The sequence below is a fragment of the Lipotes vexillifer genome, unplaced genomic scaffold, assembly GCF_000442215.2.
Source record: "Lipotes vexillifer unplaced genomic scaffold, Lipotes_vexillifer_v1.1 scaffold1074, whole genome shotgun sequence".
NCBI classification, from domain to species: domain Eukaryota; kingdom Metazoa; phylum Chordata; class Mammalia; order Artiodactyla; family Lipotidae; genus Lipotes; species Lipotes vexillifer.
This window is the reverse complement of record NW_006775781.1, coordinates 61,716-84,695: the sequence shown is the minus strand read 5'-3', so window position 1 is coordinate 84,695 and position 22,980 is coordinate 61,716. Positions and strand designations below refer to the sequence as shown.

Genomic DNA, 22,980 nt, shown 5'->3' with positions numbered 1-22,980 from the left:
TTCCCTATATTTTCTGTGGATAGAAGATGACTCTAGAAGCTTGATTCAGATCAGGCTCAATGTTTTTGCTACTAGTTCTTCACGTGAACTTCAGGTTGCTTCACCCCAGGAAGCATGCCACATCTGGTTCTCCCACTTTTAGTGATGCTAAAATTGATTAATAAGGCTTGGGCATGACAACTTGATACCTTCATTGTAAAGTTCCCATCAACCCTTCATTGGTTTCATCCAATGATCACTGCCTGAATCACTCATTTCTTCACGGGCTGCAAAATGGTGATTCTTAAATTCTTACATTCCTTCCATATCTTTTAGTTAGAGTTCTTCTGTAAAAGATAACTTCCCCTTGTCAAGTAGGACTATCTTGTTACATGAAACAGAGTTCGCAGAGAAAAATGGGACCTATATTTTACAGGCACTCAGTGGAAGTGCCTTAATAGGAAGTAAAAGACAGACTGGGCAGACAGGGATGACAAATAAATCCACACAGAACTTTCCCTTGAAAATGGGTTCCACATTGCCATGAAGTTTGGAAACCAGTGGTATAATGGAAGGAGGCTTGGAATAGAAAGTTATAATACCTGGGTCCTGATGACACTGCTACTTACACAGCTACTTTAACCAGAAGCTATGGGATTATCCCTTCTCTTTGTTCATAATTAACTAATTCCTCTATATGTCATATTCCTTCCACTTCTTTCCATCTTCTTTTCCCTACCCAAGTTTGGGCCACAGACACCATTCACTTAGATCATTACAATGGCCTTTCAGCTGCTCTCCCTACATCCAGTTCTGTCCCACTCTGTTTCATTTTCCTCCTTTGTAATGTTTTCTCTAACATTATAAAGCTTAGATCTAATAACATCCAGCTTAAAACGCTTTAGACTTCAAGACAAACTCCAAAGTCCGTATTATCAATAAGACTCTCATCCTCTCATACTCTATGTTCCAGTCACTCTGAAATTTCTTCCAATTCCCTGAATGCGTCATGTTCTCTCTTATCTATGGGCCTTTGAATACCGTTCCCTCTGCTTGAAATTCCCCTTCTTTACTTAGATAACTGCCACTTGTTCTTCAGGTTTCAATTTAAATGATATAGAAATCTGCTGTGATTGCTTAGACTACTCCAGGTTTTTGTTATACACAGTAAGCTATATGACTTTTTGGTATACACATCACAATTGTAATTAATTATGTATGTAATTATTTCTTTATAGTATGAGCAGAAACCATGTTTGTTTAGTTTGTCACTGTAACCCAGCAGCTTCATGCAAGGCAAATTCTAGACATTTAAGATGTATTTGCTGAACAAATAAATAGTTCCTAACATCAAATTAAAACACAAAAAACTGAAATGAAAACTCTAAAGAGCTCTGATAATAGAATGGTACCTGCTGTGGCATTTTCAAGGTGATTCCATTCTCTGTACTCACTGATGTCAGAGTGACAGATACTACCAGGAAAGGGTGGGGAATGTAGCGTGACATGGAGACTTCCTGAAGAACTTGAATACCAGCAGTATTTGGACTGCAAAAAAGAGAAAGAAACCCATACACCTCAACAACAATGCTAACAAGGTTTTTTCCTTTTCCACTACTAATAGTATGAGATTTTATGTTTATGGGCCCAAATGCCTTCTACCTATCATTTTCTCCTCCCCAAGTATCCTTTAAGCAGCAGACCAACAAGGTTGTGGCACCCAAGAATACATCTGGAAATGAGGGAGGGAAAAAAAGGGAGTAAGATGTAGAAAGGAAGAAATAAACTGGGAAGAAGCTATAGGAATAGCTTAGTCAGTTGAGAAATAGTTGGTTGAGAAAGGCATGCATTCTGAGGCTAGTAGATTTGTTAATTTTTATTTTTATATTACTCCTCAATTATAAGCTACTTCAGCAAATATGCACTTCATAGCTGTTTTAAAAAAGAAACAAAAACCATTTGAGAACAAAATAAAACTCAAGAAGAATGGTCTAAATGCCGCAAGCCAGCCAGATGCCAAGAATATAGGCAACACGCAGCTCCAACAGGTCTGACAGTTTTTCCTTTCCCAGACTACAGCCATCTAGCTCAGTGAAAATATTAATGAGTCTTCTAAGGTCATGCTTCCTAAGGCCCTAAAGCTGTAAACTCCTACAAATTTTCCCAAGTTTCTAGAACACCAGGATAGTTAGTAACCACTTGTTTTCAAGATTGTGAAAAAAAGATTAGTATTTAGAGCTTTACCCCATCCCGAACTAGATTTTTCTCAGGTGAGTCCAGTAAGATTAGCTGAAGAAGCTGGTACAGGCTCCTTAATTATTTTGGTAGCTAAAAAATAACTACTATATGAATATCACTAATTAAAATTCCTTGCTTTTTTAACTGCTAAAACAAAGGAAACTAAATATAAAATTAGAATAACTGTTTTGAGAAATAAAAACTACAGAGGAAACATGATAAATAGGAGCAAAAAGTGACCTGTCATATGTTATATACTTACCCATCAGATTTCCTTTCAATACTGTAAAGGCATATTGAACAGTCTGCTCTAAATACTATTACCATGTCCCGGAAAACACTAAGCAGTAATGTTTCTGCTTGTGTTTTGGTGACATGAGCAAAAGCATTGTCCAGATTTGACGTTCTCAAGTATACTCTGAGCTATAGAAAACAAAAATAAAGAAAACTGTAAAAACAAGATACCTACCGTGGATGACTAAATACTTTAGACATGCTGTTTTTTTATCTACTGACTTTTTTCAAGTAAGAGGAGTTAAAGACTAATCTGAGCATTAATAACAAATGGATGTTTATATTTTGACAGGGTAGGCTCATTCTACAAATAACTAAAAGATGAAGTGATCAAAACTGTGATGTACTATTACGAGATACTCCTTTTAGACCTGCGCATTTAGACCTGATACAAGGAGATCAGTAGTTTCTCAAAAAATAAATATAGAAATAAATAAGTTAATAAATCTCTAAGGACAGCTATCTTTATAAACTTCTCAACTTTTAACTATTTTTTATTTACAAACTTTATAGAGAATGTCTAATGGCTGAAATCCTTAGAAAAAGTTATCACAGAAGTCCTGATTATCCCTTTAAATTTTTAAGTAACCTGAAATGAAAATCCCATTGGTTAAAAATGCCAAATTCTTGATAAAAAAGTAAAATGTTTTGTTCATTTTCAATAGGTTATTTTTATATAAAAAGCAAACTGTGCTTAATATCTTTAAAATGTAAAAATCTTGTTATTTCTGAGAAAACAAAAACATACCTCCTCCTGATGATCACTTATGTTATAGCATGCAAGGACAATAAAATCATTCCACCAGGCTAAGCCACCTGTCACAATCATATTTTGCTCCTTAAAAGAAAATATAAAAAACATATTTATATTTATTCCTGCCAGTAACAGACTTGTAAAATATTCCTAATCAGACAATGAAAGCTCTAATTATTTCTGCTCTACTCTCTTCCCGCCCCCCTCAACATTAAGTATTACTCTAGGGCCTTTATTAATAATGATTCACATCCTACTTTGAAAGAAATAAATATTTCTGTAAGACATAAAATACATCATTCAAAATAACTGGGTACCATGTAGCATCATTATTCCACATTCAACAGACCTTGGTTTAAATTCTGGGTTTATCATTTATCAGCTGCTTGACTCTGAATCCTAGTTTCTCTTTTATAACATGGTAACAATAGTGCTCTCATTGGGTTGTTATGAAGAACAATGAGATAACATATGTGGAAGTGCCTGGTACACAGTAGGCACCTATTAAATGTTAACTTCCTTCTTTTCCTCCTATTTGATTCTTGCAAAATCCAACTGCATATGTTTGTATGCTACCCAAATATTTATGTCATACACAGACAAGCAGGGAATGATCTCAAATTTTGTGGAGATTTATTCCGATCATATCTGATGAACTCTACCTGGAATATAAGAGTAAATCCTCAAGTTACAGGATTATAGTGTCTGATCTTAACAAGAATTAAAAACAAACCAACTATCTTGATACAAAATCTTTTATCAAATATCAAGTACTTTATCAGAACTGACCCTTAGTATAATCCAGTGTCACTTTTTAATATTTGATTTTACTTTTTAATAAGTAAACAGTGGTTTACTTTATACTTATTTCATATTGTAGTTCTCTCATACTTTGAGAAATAGGTTTTTAATTTCAAAAAGACTAACCTGGGTAATGTTTCCAAAAAGCTTCCATTTTTTGGTGAGTAAAGAGTAATGTGCAAAACCAAACTTGCCAACCACAGCAATATTCTGTCCAAGCTTATCAATAGCTGAAAACTGATTAAAAAAAAAATTAAGAGCTCTTCCTTGAGTTTTTTAATTAGGCGTAAAGGGCTGAGGATTATGTCAGGCAAGCAGACAATATATTAATAAACATTTGCTAAGAGAATTAAATGTAAAATGCTAAATTCAAAAATCTTAATATTTATACATGTTACATTTGACCAAATTATAGAGCTACACTAACAATGTACAAGGAAGCAAGTACTGAAATTTTACTTTTATCAGTGCACCCACTGAAAGGCTCAATTCCCAGAATACCTCTTGCAGCAAATGCTATCCAATAAAAGTTAACACCAACAAAGTAACAAATAACTCACCCGTATAGGCCAATTGCTCTCTAGATAGGTGCTGGAAATCTATAGAAAATAACACATCAGTTTGGTAAGACTTCTGAAATATATTTAAAAGTAAAGCACGTAAAAGCATTAACATCATAATATGAGATTAATTTTCTTGTAATGTTTAAAGTGCTCCCAAATAGGGCTTCCCTGGTGGCGCAGTGGTTAAGAATCTGCCTGCCAATGCCGGGGACACAGGTTTGAGCCCTGGTCTGGGAAGATCCCACGTGCCGCGGAGCAACTAAGCCCGTGCGCCACAACTACTGAACCTGTGCTCTAGAGCCTGTGAGCCACAACTACTGAGCCCACGTGCTGCAATTACTGAAGGCCGCGCGCCTAGAGCCTGTGCTCCACAACAAGAGAAGTCACCACAATGAGAAGCCTGCGTACCGCAACAAAGAGTAGCCCCCGCTCACCGCAACTAGAGAAAGCCCGCACGCAGCAACGAAGACCCAACACAGCCAAAAATAAAATATTGTTTTTTAAAAAGTGCTCCCAAATAATGAGTATTACACTAGCAGCCAATATTTCACAACTCCTGTCTTAACCATTTCATTATATGTTTCTAGACATCAGGCTTTCCTCTTTTTTCTCTACACTGTTTTTGTTTGATTTAAATTAAATATTGAACACTCAATAAATACAGAATGACAAAAGATACTTAGAGAAGCATCTACTAAGGCAGCCAAGAATTGTGTAGATGGAACAGTTTGGGTCCGCTGATAGGAACCATACCAAAAAACCCTTATCTAATAAAATCAGAGCCTCAGCAAGAGTTTTGTTTATGTTTTTTTAGTAGAAATCTCTGATTATTTTTACATTTTTCTGATAAAAAAGCAATGCATGCTTATAAAATTTAAACAGTATAAAAATGCACAAAATACAAAGTGAAATTCTTCTGTTACATCATTGCTATCTCTAAAAAAACAGCCCTATATATATAAAAGTGTGTATAAGCTACTGCTTTTTACTGGGGTGTTCAACTTATTCACCTACAAGCACTTTTAATATATTACAGATATTAACTCTTTATCTGCAACATAAGCAATAAACATATCTTTTCATGTCGTCTGTCTTACATCTCTGTACACAGTGTCTTTGTGTCACTCTGAGAATTTTAAACTTAAAAAATCCTCTGTGAGGTATCAATGTAGCTTAAGTCTAGCTTTACTGAGACTGTGATCTGTCTATTAGCCTGCTGAGTAAATAGTTTTCATGAGCACATGGTGAATGCAGTGTGAAAATTAACAGAACAACAGAATAAGGGAAAAATCTTCTGTTCCTGGAATAAGAGAACCTTCAATTTAATTTAGTTTCCGTTTACTCAAAGAAAAATGATCACATATTTAAAAAGAGAAAGCCAAATTAAAAAGCCAAGTAAATGCAATCAAATCCAATAAGATTCTTTGTGTAATGTGAAGACAAAGCAAAAATCAAGTGAAAACATCTGTATTAACCTTGATAAAATTTATTTATAAAACTATTTTTGTTCGACTTCACTTATTATCCAGTAAGTCAACCTAAAATCTAAGTAAATTAATAGCTTTTAGTACATTAGGAAGTTCTTAACCCCAGTGCTGGTTTGTGGAAGCCTACCTTACAGAATTAAACATAACTGTGTCAGGATAGATACGCTTGAAGAATGCTTAACTTGTATCTTAACAGATATGCTGTACTATTCAGGCCAACCAGTAAAATTTACTATGATGGGTGGAATTAGTTCAGAATAATGATAATCTGAGGTAATGATCATGTGGCGAAGTAAAATTTGAAAGTAGTTTTGTAGGAGGCTGTAAGTGAAATTCTTTTTTCGGATGAAAAAAATAAAAATAGTCACTTGAAGAAGGATGTTCCTGGAGCACAACTGAGCTAGCCATCCATGACACTAAACACCCAGCCCCCCACTTTCCCCAAGCCTTAGTGTTTCATAAGTATTAGTGAGATGTGTGGGCAGGTAAAGTGGGAAGTGAGATCTCACTGCCAAAGTGGACTCCAACATGAAGAGTTTCTAATCATGGGAACCAAGGTTAACTTATCATACGATCACACTCTGATGACTATCTCTAGGAGAAAACAAATTCTTTTACCCTCCAAAAGTATATGAGATGCCACAAATGGCAAATGGTTTACTTTCAAAACTTAAAATGAAGCTTTATTTCTCATATGGTTTTGTATCTTGAAGATGCTATGAAATAAGAACAAAAACTTGTTTTTGCCCCAGGAGATCTATATGTTACCTGAACTTTGAGTTCCACTCCTAATACTGAGAACAGGAAATGGCAAAAGTAAGAAAAGAGGCGGCTAATGAATAATGAAGAAACTCAGGTTAGGAATGCATAGCCAGGGCACAAAAGTCATGTCATACCACTGGGAAACTCAGTGCTAAGGTACAGAATCTCTACTCTGAACATCTTAGGATTTTTCAGTCTCTCAGAGAACCTAAATCTACCTTTTTTCCCTTGAAGTCATTCTGCTAAAACCATGTCTCCTACCTAGCCTACTTTCTTCTGTAACTGGTGAGACTGTGAGGGCCATCACCCTAAGAGATATGATCTGTGTCAAATACCTAGAACATTTGATACACATTGTAGGAATGAGAGCAAATCATTTATAAATGAAATAGCCTTTACAATCCTCTTTGTTGACCTCCCTAACATAGTGCCTGATACATTACCCTGCTTCTGACAAGTATGTATTTGTGTTATTTTTGTTAAAGGAGAAAACATGGTTAACACAGAATCTTCTGACCAGGAAACTAACGAGCGTAAGGTAGAAGGCTTAAACAAACAAAAAAAATCCAGTAGTCTAGATGAGGAACAGACACAGCAGAATTAGTTGGAGCTCATGTGATGAACTTAAGCTGTACAAGAAGCATACAAAGTATAAACCACGCAAACAATTGTGATGGAGGATGCGGGCACTTATCCTAGACAAGAGCATATGTTGAAGGGGGAATTAAACAGGCACCCACATTTCTTCAGGGAATACTTACTAATGGCTAAAATGTCTGGATGTTAAAAGCACTGACATTATATGGACACTGTAAACCACACTACCAAACAAACACCACCACAATGCTGCACTGACTCTTGTGGCTGGAGTGCCAGCAAACAAAGCATAGGGCAACTCCAAGTAAAAGGAATGTCAAATAGGCACATTCTCAGTTTTAGATCAAGGTCAGCAGTATATTATATGCTTCAACATTTAGTACCTAGGTTTTAAAACAGGTTTGATTATTACTTTAATTTATATCATGGTAAGGATAGAGTCTGCCACTATTCTGCTGTATGACCTTGGGCAAGTCACCTAACTTCCCTGAGCCTCAATTTCCTCATGTATAAAACCTAGTTGGACTACATGATTGCTAAGGTCCTTCCAGCTCTAAAAATTCTATGAGTCCATTATAACTTAATTTTGGGGAAGTACAACTCTAGCATTATTTTTATTAGTTTTAAGGAAATTGAAAAAATTACGTAAAGCTAGAGTTAAACAAGTTTATCTTTCTAAATATTTTAGATACCTAAAGAACAGGATGACAGAAGAATCTTGCTAGTATCTACTTTGCCTGAAGTTGTAAAATCAGTGTTATATGCTTCTAATATGGGATACTTTATAGATGGCTACGAATCACAGAATCACTGAATTTTTGAGCTGGAAGGAAATTCAATTTTTGTTATTGCCTGATGGATTTTTGAGTTCCAGACCTACCTTCTTTGATCCTCTGCTCTACTTGGCTCTCTGGCAACACAGACCTGGCTAGGCAGAACTGGCATTGATGCTAGGTCAGTGTAGAATGAATAGTTCAAAGTATGGGGAAATGAAAATAGCAGAGAAATGGCTATAGGAGAGAAGGGAGCAGTGGAAAATTTTAGTCAAGGAAGTAGCTGATGCAGTTTTATTTAATAACTGTTACTAATTATAAAATGGTAGGCACATTGTTTTGATTTTATGAATTTCTTAATGTAAGTTAAATACATTTTCTTTTAGTGTATACCACATGTCAATGTAGGAGATATTCCTCCTTCAATTTTTCACACAATGACCATTCTTATGTCTCTCATTATCTCCACTCGAAGCCAACCGAAAATAACACGGGAACTGAAGTAAGCTAGTAAAGTAAAAGTATAGAATGTAGAAGTAAGACAAAGAATTGTGGAAATAGAAAATGACTAAAAGAAACTAATCCAAGAGTAGGCTCTGATGTACCTAAGACACTCTGGCATGAAAAGTGGGAAGAAAACACTCAGGACTTTGAAATGTGTGTGAAAGTTTCTTTCAAGAAACTTCAATTTACTGATTTACCCAAATTAATTTTATTTGGTATCAAAACTCAGAATTAATTTCTATATTAAATGTCAATGTATCAGAATTACTAAAAGAAACTACTAATTTAATAATAATCTGGAACAAGATTGAGTAAAATAAAATTATTCACACTAAGGTTCTAGACTAATCAGAAGTCTGCAATTTGGGTCCAAAGTCAGGCAATTAACCTCAATGTGTCCCCATTAGGACTACAAGGTCAGCTGCACAAGGTACTAATCAATATTGTCACTTTTCATTAAATTACTACACTTTAGCCTATGCAAATCCAGAACTAAATTCATACCAAAAAAGGCTGGAAGTAAAATAAACAGTCTTGCACAATAAGAGGACAAAGCATAAACTTCTAGTTTTTTTTAACTATTCACTTACTAATGGACTTAAAGCAGGTGGGAATACAATCTACATCAGGTGGAAAGAAAGGAGAAGAGGACAAGAGCACAGAACAGCAGAAGAGAGACATGACAGTCAAAAAGTTTACAAAGTTTCTCAGTTTTCTAAAGCAATAAATGAAATACTTAAATATCTGCTTCAGGGTGCTATCTTACCAAGGACTAAGTCCACAGTCAACAGGATCTGAAGACTTACCTGTACTACATGCCAATGCCGATGACCAAGTAAAGTGCTTAAACTCTGAGACTCTAAACTGCCATCTGCAAACGGGCTCTTTTCCTGACTGGGCTTATGATCAGAGTGTGCCGAAGTACTCCTGGGATTCTGGGTTTGTGAGGCCTCTCCACAGTTCAAGTACAATCGATCTTCCCCCTGAAGCAACACTTGCTCTTGGTTACTCTAGATGAGGGAAAAAGAAAGCAGAGGGGAGGGAAGCAAATAAAAACAAGTTAGTATAAGGTAGGGGAAAGTAAGTAATACATTAATTTACTTTTATTGTTGGAAATGTACCACACATCTCAATGCTGATTTTCCTCACAGAGGACAAGACTACCTAATAACCTCACACACTGTTATATTTAACAGACAACATTTTAATGATTACTTCCCAGTGTAAATAAAATCTTTGTTAAAGTCTGTTTTACCATACAGATTCCAAAACATGCCCAGGGCAAGGCTATGAGAGATTTTCCACCTGAAAACTGAATAAGACTACTCAATGTCTACAGTTTACAAACTAGTTTCATATAAGATACCTCATGAATGGTAGTAAGAAAACATGTCTGGTCAAACTGTTTGTGTGTATACGCTCATCTGCGTGCACACATGGTAAGAAGAGGGAGTGGATTACAAACAGGGATAACTGGATACAGGAGGATCTTTTAACTCATGGGGAGGAGGAAGAGTACTCTACATCTGTGGTCCTGGTTCAGAACAATTCGGTAATTGCTTGTTGAAAGCCTGGTTAGTACCAAGGACTGTACCAGGTTCTGAGGATATTTACACAAAAATATAGTTTCAACTCTCTGTGATTATGCCCTGGTTTTTAATTAAAGGCCAGTGTTTTCAAATGTGGGCAGATTATTCACTCACTCTTTAAATTAGATCAGCACCCCAGCCACTCACCTTCCCATTGTAGTCCAAATGTTGTCTTGACATAAAACTCGGAGTGCTTTTAAATTATTTATTTGGGATGTGCGAGCAGAGGAGAAATCCTCTAGTCTTGTTTTTCTTATTATTCAGCTATAGTAATGAGGTCTGAGATCCAGGGTATTTTCATTCTTCCTCAATGTGTTATAAATTTTAATTAGAAATTGGTTGCACCAAATATTTAAAAACCCCATTGGTGGTAGATACAAAGACATGCACCCCTATCATATAACATATCACTGTTACTATATATCAACAATATATCATATTAGTATCTTACTTCAGACTGATAAAACATGAGTTTATGTTATAATGTGGGGCAGTGTTTCCCAAAGCAGGATTCTAGGCTTATTTTCTTCTAGGCATTCCTTAAAAATTCATAGTTAAATAAGCTTGGGAAACAATGCTTTTTATATACCAACTCCTGGACTTTCATGATGCACATCAGCATATTAAAGACTCGAGTCCTATGTTAAAGAAATCTCTACAGCTTTGTTTAACTCCTTTATTTCACACTTAAAAGACAAGATAAATTTTTCTTGTCCTATGTAATTGCTATTGATATTTCTCACAAGTAGTGCCTGGTGGAACATACTTTGAGAAATGCTATTCGGACAAAGACTAAATTTTATTCAGGTTACTCAAGTGAAATCTGTAAACACTGCTTTTCCTCAAATTGCTTGTGATCCTATTAAAAAAAGAAAAAGAAAAGCATGGGACTCCCCCGGCGGTCCAGTGGTTAAGACTCCACGCTCCCACTACAGGGGGCGCAGGTTCAATCCCTAGTTGGGGAACTAAGATCCTGCATGCCACAAGGCCAAAAAAAAGCAAAACCTGCTCAGAAATAAAACTGTCATAAGGAAGAGTCATATTCAAATATGAAAGCCACTAAAAAAAACTAATGCAGTTTTAATTAAATAAACTTACCATACAAGGGTTTACGGTGAGTGCACTCTTGAGAAACTGAAATAGTAGAATGCTAGGCTGTTTAACTATGCTCTTGGAGTCAGACTCATTTTCAGTATTTTGAGAACCAAATCCACTGATTACCCATAGGTGATAGCCTTCGGCACCCCAGCTCTTGGAGAGAGGAGGTGGAAAGAAGACGGGGGTCAGGGAAAGAAAATCAAAGCAATAAAAAGTTTGTTATTTTTTCCCGGTTTGAAATATTCAAATTCTGAAATAACCAACAACAGCATTATTAATGACTTCTGAAGGCTGGAGAAACCATGATAAACAACACAGACAAGAATTATACCTACATCTACTACGTCTTAGATCTCCAGTAGAAACCATCACTGCTCTCCACTTAGAAGAGTGAAAATACTACATACCAATCTTAGCTCCAAAACCTAAGAAATGCCTACTGCTCTCTGTAACTTCTCCATTAATTTAACTGCCTCTCAAATACAAAGAAATTCCTTACAGAGAGAAGACCCATGTTACATAGCTGAAGCTTTACAAAGAAGCACCCAAACAGATGCAGTTTTGTACAGAACAAAGAACACTGGATTGGAGGCTATGAGACTAGGGTTTTGCACTCCAGCTTGGCTACCATTTTGTTGTACAACCTTGGCCAAGCTGTTTGGTTTCTCGGGGTATAAGTTTCTTCCTCTGTAAAATGAGAGGGTTCAAATAAATTCTCCAGGCCCAGTTCATTTTAATATTCTATTAACTAGATTCCATGAGAGTTAAAAAAAAATTTTTTTTTAACATTAGTAATTCCCAATCTGCAAGGCCAAGAAAATACTAATAGGGGGAGAAGAGGTCCGTGAATTGTTCCAAAATTTCAGAAGTTTAATAGAACTTTTGCTTTCCCATGAAAAGTTTTGGTTGCATAAGTTAACTAAAATGCTTAGATTCTTAGTTTGTGATTAAAATATTAACTTAGTGAGGCAGGTAACACTGGTTGCTGCATGGCATTCAGAAGCACTGATCGGCAGTCAGAGAAATGGTGTTTGAAAACTTATTTTAAAATATGGAGGTGAGGAGAGCCATCAAATGGGATACTTGGTGGTGAAAGGTTGGGAACCCCTACTGAAGGCAACCATGGTGGTCTTAATTCTTCGAGAAACCCATGATCAGAAAATGCCTTCCTCTGTGGAGCAGCAGAGAAAGGTAGTGATAAGCCTCACAGCCACTAATTCCTCAAAGATGGTACACAGAGGGCTATAGAAAGAAAATGTTTGTATGTAAAGACAGGGGTTACACCTCACCACTTCCTACAGAAACTCTTGAAAGTTGATAGTAAAAATATTGTTACAACAGGGACTACAATTCTTTTGACATACATCTATGGAAAAAATTTTAAATATGCTCAAATAATGTACAAGCACATGTCTTCCAGGAAAAAGACCCAATGAGCATTTCACGTTATGTTAAAAGAAAGGAGGCCATGGGAAATGGGTGCTATTGAGTCACATAAGAAATGTAGCTATGCTTTGGAAAAACAAAGGCCTGATTTGAACAGTCACTATGTTCAGAGATGACAGGGCTTGCTGGACACATCTAAACAAAACCAAAATCAAATACTGAAAATTGGGCAGCCTCCTGATTTTTAAAGATAATACTTTTATCAAAGCAAGAACTGTATAAGAGTCTGCTGAGACGAGAATAGCTTTGTAATTTTATCAGATCAACATGAGAGAAGAGGAAGAAAAAACCAAGTTTTTCACGCTGTATCAATATTTTATAGAAAGAACTTACCATAGAGTTGATCTTAAGGGGATCTTTTTTGGTACCATCAGACCTATAACTGAAACACAATAGAAACTTAATTAAGAAGAGTCTTCTAATTGCCTGTAATATTTAGCTTTAATTTTAAAAAATTGATTTTGTTCCTTACAAAGAGAAATACACAATACTGTATGAAATATGAGACTCCTGGTTAATACACCTAGGTATATCACTGAGATACAGTCTTCCAATTACTAAATAACTTCTTAACAGGGTCATGCAGTTTGGGAAGGTGTGTTCATTATGTCAGGAGTGAAGTTCAGGGTAGTATATGAAGTGGACAGAGATATTAACCCAGTTCTATCAACCCACTGAGTTAACCTACATTAACCCAATGAGATAATGTAATTTTTCATTTCCTACTAGTTATTTATGTATATAGCTTACCACTCTTATTAGATAATAAGCTACCTGAAGGCAGATTCATGTCTGATTTAGCTTTGAATCTAACATGTTATTATATACACAATAGGGGTTCAATAAATAAATGCATTTTCACTGAATGGTCAGTTTTAAGAGGATGGATGTATGAGGAAACAATACATTCTGAATACATCAATTCTGAACCTTAAAAATTGTTTTGGGTTCAGAATCAAGGCAAAATGGTAGCTGTATAAAAAAGTTTCTGTGTATGTGTATTGTCTTGGAGAAAATGGAGTTATTTCATCTAAAATTTCTTTTTTGACTCACGCAAAATCTCCTCCAAGTGTACAAATCAGCTGAGCTCCAAATACACTCCATAAAGAAAGGCCTCCATATTCCCAGGTCACTATTACAACACTATTGTCAGGAGACCATCTGACCAATTTAACAGCTCCTGTTTTGTTCCAAATGTCTGTTAAGAAATTGTGAGAAGAGTTAAAAATAAATGATTGCTTCATAAATACTTAGTATTTTTTACAGCCTATACCTTCAAGTTGAAACAAGCAGAAAGGCATGTCTGCTTCAAATAATGAGATGAATTCTGTTCGTTTAGGGCTATTTAAAATCAGTATGGTCATTAGCCTTGACTCGATCTAAACAGAACAAAGTCAGTACCCAAGTGATTTATATGAACCAAAAACCGTTTCTGGCCGCTATTAGCTTAAATAACTATAACTGTGTAGTCTTAAAAAGCCTTTGGATTTGGGCAAATCAGTTTCTGTAAGATGGGAATAATATTTCCCTTGAATGATTCAACACTGAATGTCAAACTATTCTGCAAAGTATGTGGTGTTTTAAAATGTAAAATAATATTTTGCCATGATCTCCATGTTCCATCAGCAATATCAAAGGGATCCAAGTTAAAATAAATTGAAGCTTAACCTTACATTAGGATTAAGTAGGTAAACTCCAGCCTCAGTACCATAAGTGCTTATATCTTCTTTTAACTAATAATAGTTCTTCATATATAATTATTAAAGGAGAAGATTTCATTGTGTAGTAAAATCCAAGTTTCTTTACTGCAGAGCTAAATGAAACATAGCAGCATTTCCCATCAGCAATTCAAAAGATCTATAGCTTTCACCTCTTTAAAATTAAAATTCTTTACATCTGCAGTATTAATAAATTTTTGTTGTAAGTACATTTGCTACAAAGGGCTTGTATACAGATTTTAGCCTACCGAAGACAGCCTTGGTTAACAGAGTAAGTAAAACTTTTTTCCTCTATGTTTGAATCCTCACATTAGCATTTCCCACCATAATTCAAGTATATGAATAACTGTATTATTTATGTATATAAAAAATAGTATGGAAACACAAAAGACCCCGAATAGCCAAAGCAATCTTGAGAAAGAAAAACAGAGCTGGAGGAATCAGGTTCTCTGACTTCAAACTATATTACAAAGCTAGAGTAATCAAGACAGTATGGTACTGGCACAAAAACAGAAATATAGATCAATGGTACAGGATAGAAAGCCCAGAGATAAACCCACGCACATACTGTCACCTAATTTATGACAAAGGCGGCAAGAACATACAATGGAGAAAAGACAGCCTCTTCAATAAGTGGTGCCAGGAAAACTGGACAGCTACATGCAAAAGAATGGAATTAGAACACTACCTTAACACCATACACAAAAATAAACTCAAAATGGATTAAAGACCTAAATGTAAGGCCAGACACTATAAAACTCTTAGAGGAAAACATAGGCAGAACATTCTATGACATAAATCACAACAAGATCCTTCCTGACCCACCTCCTGGAGAAATGGAAATAAAAACAAAAATAAACAAATGGGACCTAATGAAACTTAAAAGCTTTTGCACACCAAAGGAAACCATAAACCAGATGAAAAGACAACCCTCAGAATGGGAGAAAATATTTGCAAACGAAGCAACTGACAAAGGATTAATCTCCAAAATATACAAGCAGCTCATGCAGATCAAAATCAAAAAAACAAACAACCCAATCCATAAAAGGGCAGAAGATCTAAATAGACGTTTCTCCGAAGAAGATATACAGATGGCCAACAAACACATGAAAGGATGCTCAACATCACTAATCGTTAGAGAAACGCAAATCAAAACCGTAATGAGGTATCACCTCACACCGGTCAGAATGGCCATCATCAAAATATATACAAACAAATGCTGGAGAGGGTGTGGAGAAAAGGGAACCCTTTCACACTGTTGGTGGGATGTAAATTGATACAGCCACTATGGAGAACAGTATGGAGGTTCCTTAAAAAACTAAAAACAGAACTACTATATGACCCAGCAATCCCACTACTGGGCATATACCCTGAGAAAATCATAATTCAAAAGGACACATGCACCCCAATGTTCACTGCAGTACTGTTTACAATAGCCAGGATATGGAAACAACCTAAATGTCTAATGACAGATGAATGGATAAAGAAGATGTGGTACATACATACAATGGCATATTACTCAGCCATAAAAAGGAATGAAACTGGATCATCTGTAGAGATGTGGATGGACCTAGAGTCTCTCATACAGAGTGAAGTAAACCAGAGAGAGAAAAACAAATATCGTATATTAATTCATATATGTGGAATCTAAAAAATGGTACAGATGAACCTATTTGCAGGGCAGGAATAGAGACGGAGATGTAGAGAACGGACATGTGGACACAGCAGGGGATAGGGAGGGTGGGACAAATTGCGAGATTAGGTTTGACAAAAATACACTACCATGTGTAAAACAGATAGCTAGTGAGAACCTGCTGTATAGCACAGGGAGCTCAGCTCAGTGCTCTGTGACAACCAAGATGGGTGGGATGGGGGGGTGGGAGAGAGGACCAAGGTCGGGGGGGATGTATGTATACATATAGCTGATTCATTTCATTGGACAGGAGAAATTAACACAACATTGTAAAGCAATTCTACTCCAATAAAAAAAAATTCTTATCAAAATAGAAAAAAAAATGCCCAATAAAGCCATATCAAATGACGAAAATAAAACAAAACAACCAAATAAATAAATGGTAACATGCATAAGAAACCTCGTATCTTATTAGTATACTTTACACATTTAAGAGCGAAATTTAAAACCAAACCAAGAAGAAACATACAAACTCAAATCGAAGCTTACAGAATGGTTATAAACAGTATTCCTATTAATCCCAAGTAAACATATATATACATATGTACATAATATGCATATCTATTTTCCAAGTATTATACACATATTAAAATCTAGTTGTAGAGATATACAATAAAATGTTAATGACAGTTAACCTAATCTTCAAGTGGCAGGAATATGGAAAATTTATCTAGCTGGTAACCTACCATAAACATAGATTGTGATAACCTGCATAATGAGAAAAATGTAAAACGTAATCCAAAGACTTTCTGTTACAGAGCTGAACTCTGAAGAAAGAAAGGAGAAAACTGAAAGTGAGTTTGGTTGAACTCTGAAGAAAGAAAGGAGAAAACTGAAAGTGAGTTTGGTTAGTGCTTGAATTAAGGCAGCCCAGGGGGCGGAGGTGTGAAGAGTGGGGAGTGGGGAGGTGAAAAAGGTTAGAAATATAGGGACAAAAGGTTGGAATGGGACCTAGCAACGACTAGGGAGCTGGGGTCTCACATCCTATACAAAGACAAGAAAGGGGTTTCAGGCTGGCGTGAGTCCGGGAATCAGAATGGAAGCCGCTGTGTCACGTAAGGACTCCTGCAGTGCTGCCACCTGTAAAAATCAGCCAGTGGAGCCAGAAAAATACACAGAAGCTTGTCTGTGTTCAAGATGCGGGACAGCACAAGTCTCCTGACATTTTAAGCAGTTTTTATAGTCTAAAGTTATGGAACTCAAGAAGGCAGCACTCTCCCATAAGAAAGACTGCAAGAGTGAGAGTTAGTAGATAACCAAAGGGAGAATTGGCATTCCAAGAACATGAGAAAAGGAAACAATCTAAAAAATTCAATACAGTGCTGTCAATCAATCAATAGAAGCAATGAGGAGAACTTCCTGAAATGATGATAAATGTTCTATATTTGCTTGGTCTAACAGACAGTCACTAGCTACATGTGGCTATTCAACATTTAGGTGTGACTATGAAACTGAGAAAAGTTTTAATTTTCTTTAATGTCAGTTAGTTTCATTTAAATAGCCACATGTGGCTGGTAGCTACTGTACTGCACATCACACCATTAGTATGGATAGAAAATTAAACAGATAAAAGGGTTAGAAAACACAATCAAAATACACAACACCCTATTCTTGTCAGTTGCAGCAAAAAGTGTCCTTAGAAAAAAATATATGCAAGCCTTTAAAGGCTATGCAATAAGAATGATAAAAACTTAAGGAGCAAATTTCTGTTTCTGGCAGTATAGCAAAATGACACCTTGAATGACTCTCCACACTGAAACAACTAAAATGTTAAACAGAATACTTAAACACGTCAAAATATCCAAAAATACTGGGACGTAAGTGAGTGTACCAAGCGCTCTTGTCCCGAATTTTTCTGCCAAACCCTGGAGACCTGACTTTTACATCTGACGACTCACCAGCACACTGTGAGGGACAGGAGATAAAGCTCAGAGCTTGGCCGAGGCAGGGAATCTACTAGAAGATACCCACGTAACGCTGGGACTACAAAGATTCCATGAACAAGGGAGAATGAGAAATAAACTCTACCACATGGAAGGTGAAAAAATAGCAAGGAACACTTCCCTGTTTTTGTCCGTGGTATTGAATGGAAAATAAAGAAGTTCCCCTGAGAATCTGCAACCAGAAATCAGTCCTCAGTCTGATCTGTAATTTGTGTAACTTGTATGATTCAAAAAAATCTCAAACAGAATATAATGCAAAGGGTTCCAGACTGATGTAGTTTTCCCAGGTGATTGGAAGAAACAAACAGAAATCTTCTCCGAAAGAACTCAAATTCAATCTAGCTTTTTTGCTTTCCTGATCAAAAAGCATACAGATGCCTTCTTTCCTCCTTTCCTCTTGACTCAAATGCACAAGTAATGCTTGGAGCTCAGAAGCTACCCTGTGATCATGACAGAAAGGCCAAATGAATGCCAACAGCAGCTTACCTTTGGATTTCTTGCTATTACAGAAAATAAATTCTATTTGTTTAAGCAATAGTAAGTTGGGTTTTCTGTTAGTTTCATTCAAAAACATTTCCAATGATACAGACTTTAGACTTACACCTGTGGACAGGATTCACTCAACAGTCACTAAGGGGGTTCAGAAAGAGACTTTCTGGTTTGTTTACTGCTGTGTAACCAGCATTTAGAACAGTGTCTGGCCTACAGTATGTACTCAATAATTACTTGTTGAATGAATAAATGGAATTGGAAGGCATAAAATAACAGAGGCGATGAAATCAGGCAAGAGTCTAAAGCAAAACCCAGACAAGGAATATAGGGGCTAAAACTAAGTGAGGATAGAGAAAACTAAATGAAGAGGTATCCCAGGAGCCTCTAGTGACACAGAAATCCTTGGGTCAGAGAGAATGTTGTTACATATTTTAACAATATTTGGCCTTTGGCCTCCATCATTTAATTTAAAACCTCACTACACATACTACCTTTAATTAAGAAGAAAAAAAAAGAAGAGGACTCACCAGGATATTGTTTTGCTGTTAACTCTAGTTTATGAGATAGTAGCATGGCTCCAGTGGTGTTATCTATTGTATAAACCTGTACAGAACCACTGTAAAAATCAAAAAGACTTTTAGTGTAAAAAGACAAATACAAATATAAAAAAACATGACTATGGGAATTATTATGTTCTGCTGATAGGAGTGTAAATTAGAACAAAACCATTTTGTAAATAATTTGCAGTCATCTCTTAAATTTAAACAAATGCATATTCTGTAATCTAGCAATTTCACCTATAGATATACCCCAGAAATATCCTTGTCTTTGAGACATGTATAATGTTCATTATAGTACTGGGAATAAGTGCAAAGAAATGGAAATAATCTGCATGTCCAGCAATAAGAGAAAGGAAAGAGAAACTGTGGTATATTTATATAGTAGTATACCATATAGCACTGAAAATGAATTTTTGTCATGTGCATTAAAATGGACAGCATATCTATCTACCCACCCATCTATCTATATATCTATATAAATAGTATAATTCTGTTTCTATACTGTGAAAAACATTCAAAACATAGTTAAATACATTTGTGGTAAAAATACAACAAGGACACAGATTCCAGATTAGTAATTGCCCTGGTGGAGAAAGGGGAATATTAAAGAAGAGAGACAAATGGGGGCTACATCAGTGCAATACTGGAAACTTACAGAAATCTTCATTTTGTTATTTTTTACCTTATATTATCTTTTGTATGTATACACATGATACATACTCTTATGTATATGGTAAGTATCATTATTCCATTAAAAAATCTTTACAAGGGTCAAACTTACAAAGGACCAGAAACCAAAACAAAGAATCTGTATATTACATCTAAGCTATATTTCAAAATTTAACTATAATGATCACAAAAAATATCATTTCTGCTTACAGAGCCATTCTCAGATCGAAAATTTAACATAAATGTTGTTTTAAAAATAATTTAAATCCAAGGCTGCTTTTGCACACATCAGGATGATACTAGCTTATGACTGCCAGAATGTTCTGACCCTTATCTGTACTCCTTCAAGGTAGGAGAAGTCAGATGATCTCCTCACAGCAGCTTTGAACAGTTTCCAGCCAGGCCCCACTCTTCTCAAGGATCAGGATGGGGACTAAATAAAATACCTGCAATAACAGGCCACTTGAAGTTATCCCACAGCTCACTGAAGCTCTGTTTCTAAATTCTTTTTTTCTCTCTGTGTTTCATTTTGCATCATTTCTCTTGCTGTGTTCTTCAAGTTTATTAATCTTTTCTTCTGTAATGTTTGATTTGGGTCTTTTGTCTTCCATGTTTCAGTTCAATACTCAAAAGAAACCCTCTACAGCTCTCTGGAGTTCCCTCTTTGTGCCACTCTCTCCTCTGATGTCTGGCCTGTGAGCCCCAGCTGCTTTCGTCTCCCGGACTCTAATTTCCTTCCCACACACTCAACCCAGGGAATCTGCCAGGCCCTGTCTCTCCATCCTTGTGCTGGAAATTCTCTCAAAGTAATTGAAGCTGGGGCAGTTGAAGAGTTTTCTTATTTAGTTTCTCATCTTTCAGGGATCACTATCCTTTGTTGCCTGATGTCCTATGTCTTGAATTCAAAACACTTGTTTCATATTTTTGTCCATTTTCTTGGCTATTTTAGGTGGGAGAGAAAATCTGATCTGTTACTCTAACTTAGAAGCCAAATGCCTGGAACAGATATCTATCCAGACTACCTGCCCAATTAGATACCTTGCTGAAAGACAGCACTAAGTGGCTAGCAGGTATTTACTTATTTTTGCTTTGCATCTAACAACTGTCAAGTGCTAACTCTGGGTTGCTGAACTCTAACAAGTCAGTGAGGAGTCCAGATACTTCTAATATAAGAAGTAGGTGCTATGTCAATAGTTACAAAAGACTGACAATTAACGTTTTAAGTATTTATAGTGCCTATATTACTTAAATTATTTTTCTTTCCATTTCTCATAAGCCCACCATAAAAGAAAAATATATTTCATTAAAAAGTTACTACTTACTAATCTCAAAGCAAAAAACATGTCTCTATAATAGAGATATATATGGCTATTACCACCGTAAGTAATCAAATTTAGCATCATCAATACTGAGACCACTCAATGTTACTGCTGCATGATGCCATAGGAAGTACAAAACACCTATGACAAAAATGTTTAACCAGAATCTAATCAAACCTTTAAATATAAGGGGAAGAATTAGGCTGTAAACTGTCATCCTAAAAGAAAGCTGGCTTCTTATAGAACTCTAATACTGTGTTCAAGTCAATTAATCCTGGTAAGTGCTGGCAGATCAGGGCTAGAAGCCACTAGGTCAGTTATGTCACATAGCTATAATCACAAAACTTTCACCCCAACCCACGATCATGCCATAAGAAGGGCTGATCCTCTCCCAACTCATAAAAACTGAGGTAACTAAAAGGCTGAAGGCCAAGATTCCACCTTCATTATCCTGGAAGAAGGGCTAGAATCCTGGCTTCTAAAATCTGGCCTTGCTAGACCCCTGGGTGCTAGTCCTAAATGTAGGTGATGTAGAACTACACACCCACCACTGTTCCCGTCTCTGTCAGTTTCCTCTAAATGCTGATGTGAGCTTCCTACTCATTTGACTACACTGGCTCAATAAGAACCACCTTCAAGGTTCAAACAGGTGTTACAGAAACTAATTAAATGCCAATACGAGAAAACAATGAGACACATTTAGAATGTAGGATATTCTGTAAACAACTGATCTAGACTCAAAAAAAAGTTAATGTCATAAAAATAAGAAAAAAGATACAAGGATTTTTATAGGCAAAAGGTAACTAAAGAGAAATAATAATCAAATATAATTCATGAATTTTGAATGATTCTGATTAAAACAAAAGAGATGAAGGAAATTTGGTGACAACTGGGTTAGTCTGAATATGAATTCAGTATTAGATCTTATTGGGGATTTATCATTAATTTTCCCATGTGTTTGACTAAAGATGACGTTTATGTAAGAGAATGTCTCCTTTTTTGGAAACCAAGAAATAATGTAAATGTCCTTTAACAGGAAATCAGATGAAGTATGATATATTCATACACCAAAACACTACTTATAAATCAATCCCAAATAAGTGATTTCAGTTACTGGCAAATAAGATGGATGAATTCACAACGTTGACTGAAAGAATCAAGACACAAAACATAGAATATGATTCTATTCATATAAAGTTCAAAATTAGGTAAAACTAAATTATGCTTTTTAGGAATGCATACGTGAGTGGTAAAACTGTAAAAAAAAAAAAAAATGGAAATGATTATCATGAAAGACAAAATTGGTTACCTTTAAGTATTAAGGAGGGGATGGGAGTCATGATTAGGAAGTGGAAGGAGTAAAACTTATATCGGCTGGCAATGTTCTATTTCTTGACTGAGTTGTGAAAAGATGGATGTTTGTATTATAATTATTTGTAAAACTGTGAATATTTGGATTATGCACCTTCCTGTTTGTTTTTATTTTACAATATGAAAGTTAAAAAGGATATTATAAACTCTATGCCAATATATTTGACAGTGTATATGAAAGAAACCAATTCCTAGAAAAATACAACCTGCCAAAATGACTAAGAGACAAAAAATCTAAATGTTCTTCAGTCTATTTTAAAACTGAATTGAATTAGTAATCAAGAAAATTCTAGGCTCAGGTGGCTTCACTGACAAATTCACACACATTCA

The 22,980-nt window shown here is 35.7% G+C and overlaps 1 protein-coding gene across 1 annotated transcript in view; it reads right to left on the bottom strand.

Moving 5' to 3' along the window:
• The window catches only part of RIC1 (RIC1 partner of RAB6A GEF complex), a 100,225-nt gene that overhangs the window by 21,188 nt on the left and 56,057 nt on the right, over positions 1 to 22,980 (bottom strand). The window contains 10 exon segments of the mRNA XM_007450218.1: positions 1,392 to 1,527; positions 2,480 to 2,640; positions 3,260 to 3,349; positions 4,193 to 4,303; positions 4,627 to 4,665; positions 9,559 to 9,762; positions 11,440 to 11,592; positions 13,219 to 13,267; positions 13,939 to 14,083; positions 19,259 to 19,347. Coding sequence (XP_007450280.1) covers positions 1,392 to 1,527; positions 2,480 to 2,640; positions 3,260 to 3,349; positions 4,193 to 4,303; positions 4,627 to 4,665; positions 9,559 to 9,762; positions 11,440 to 11,592; positions 13,219 to 13,267; positions 13,939 to 14,083; positions 19,259 to 19,347 — 1,177 coding nt within the window.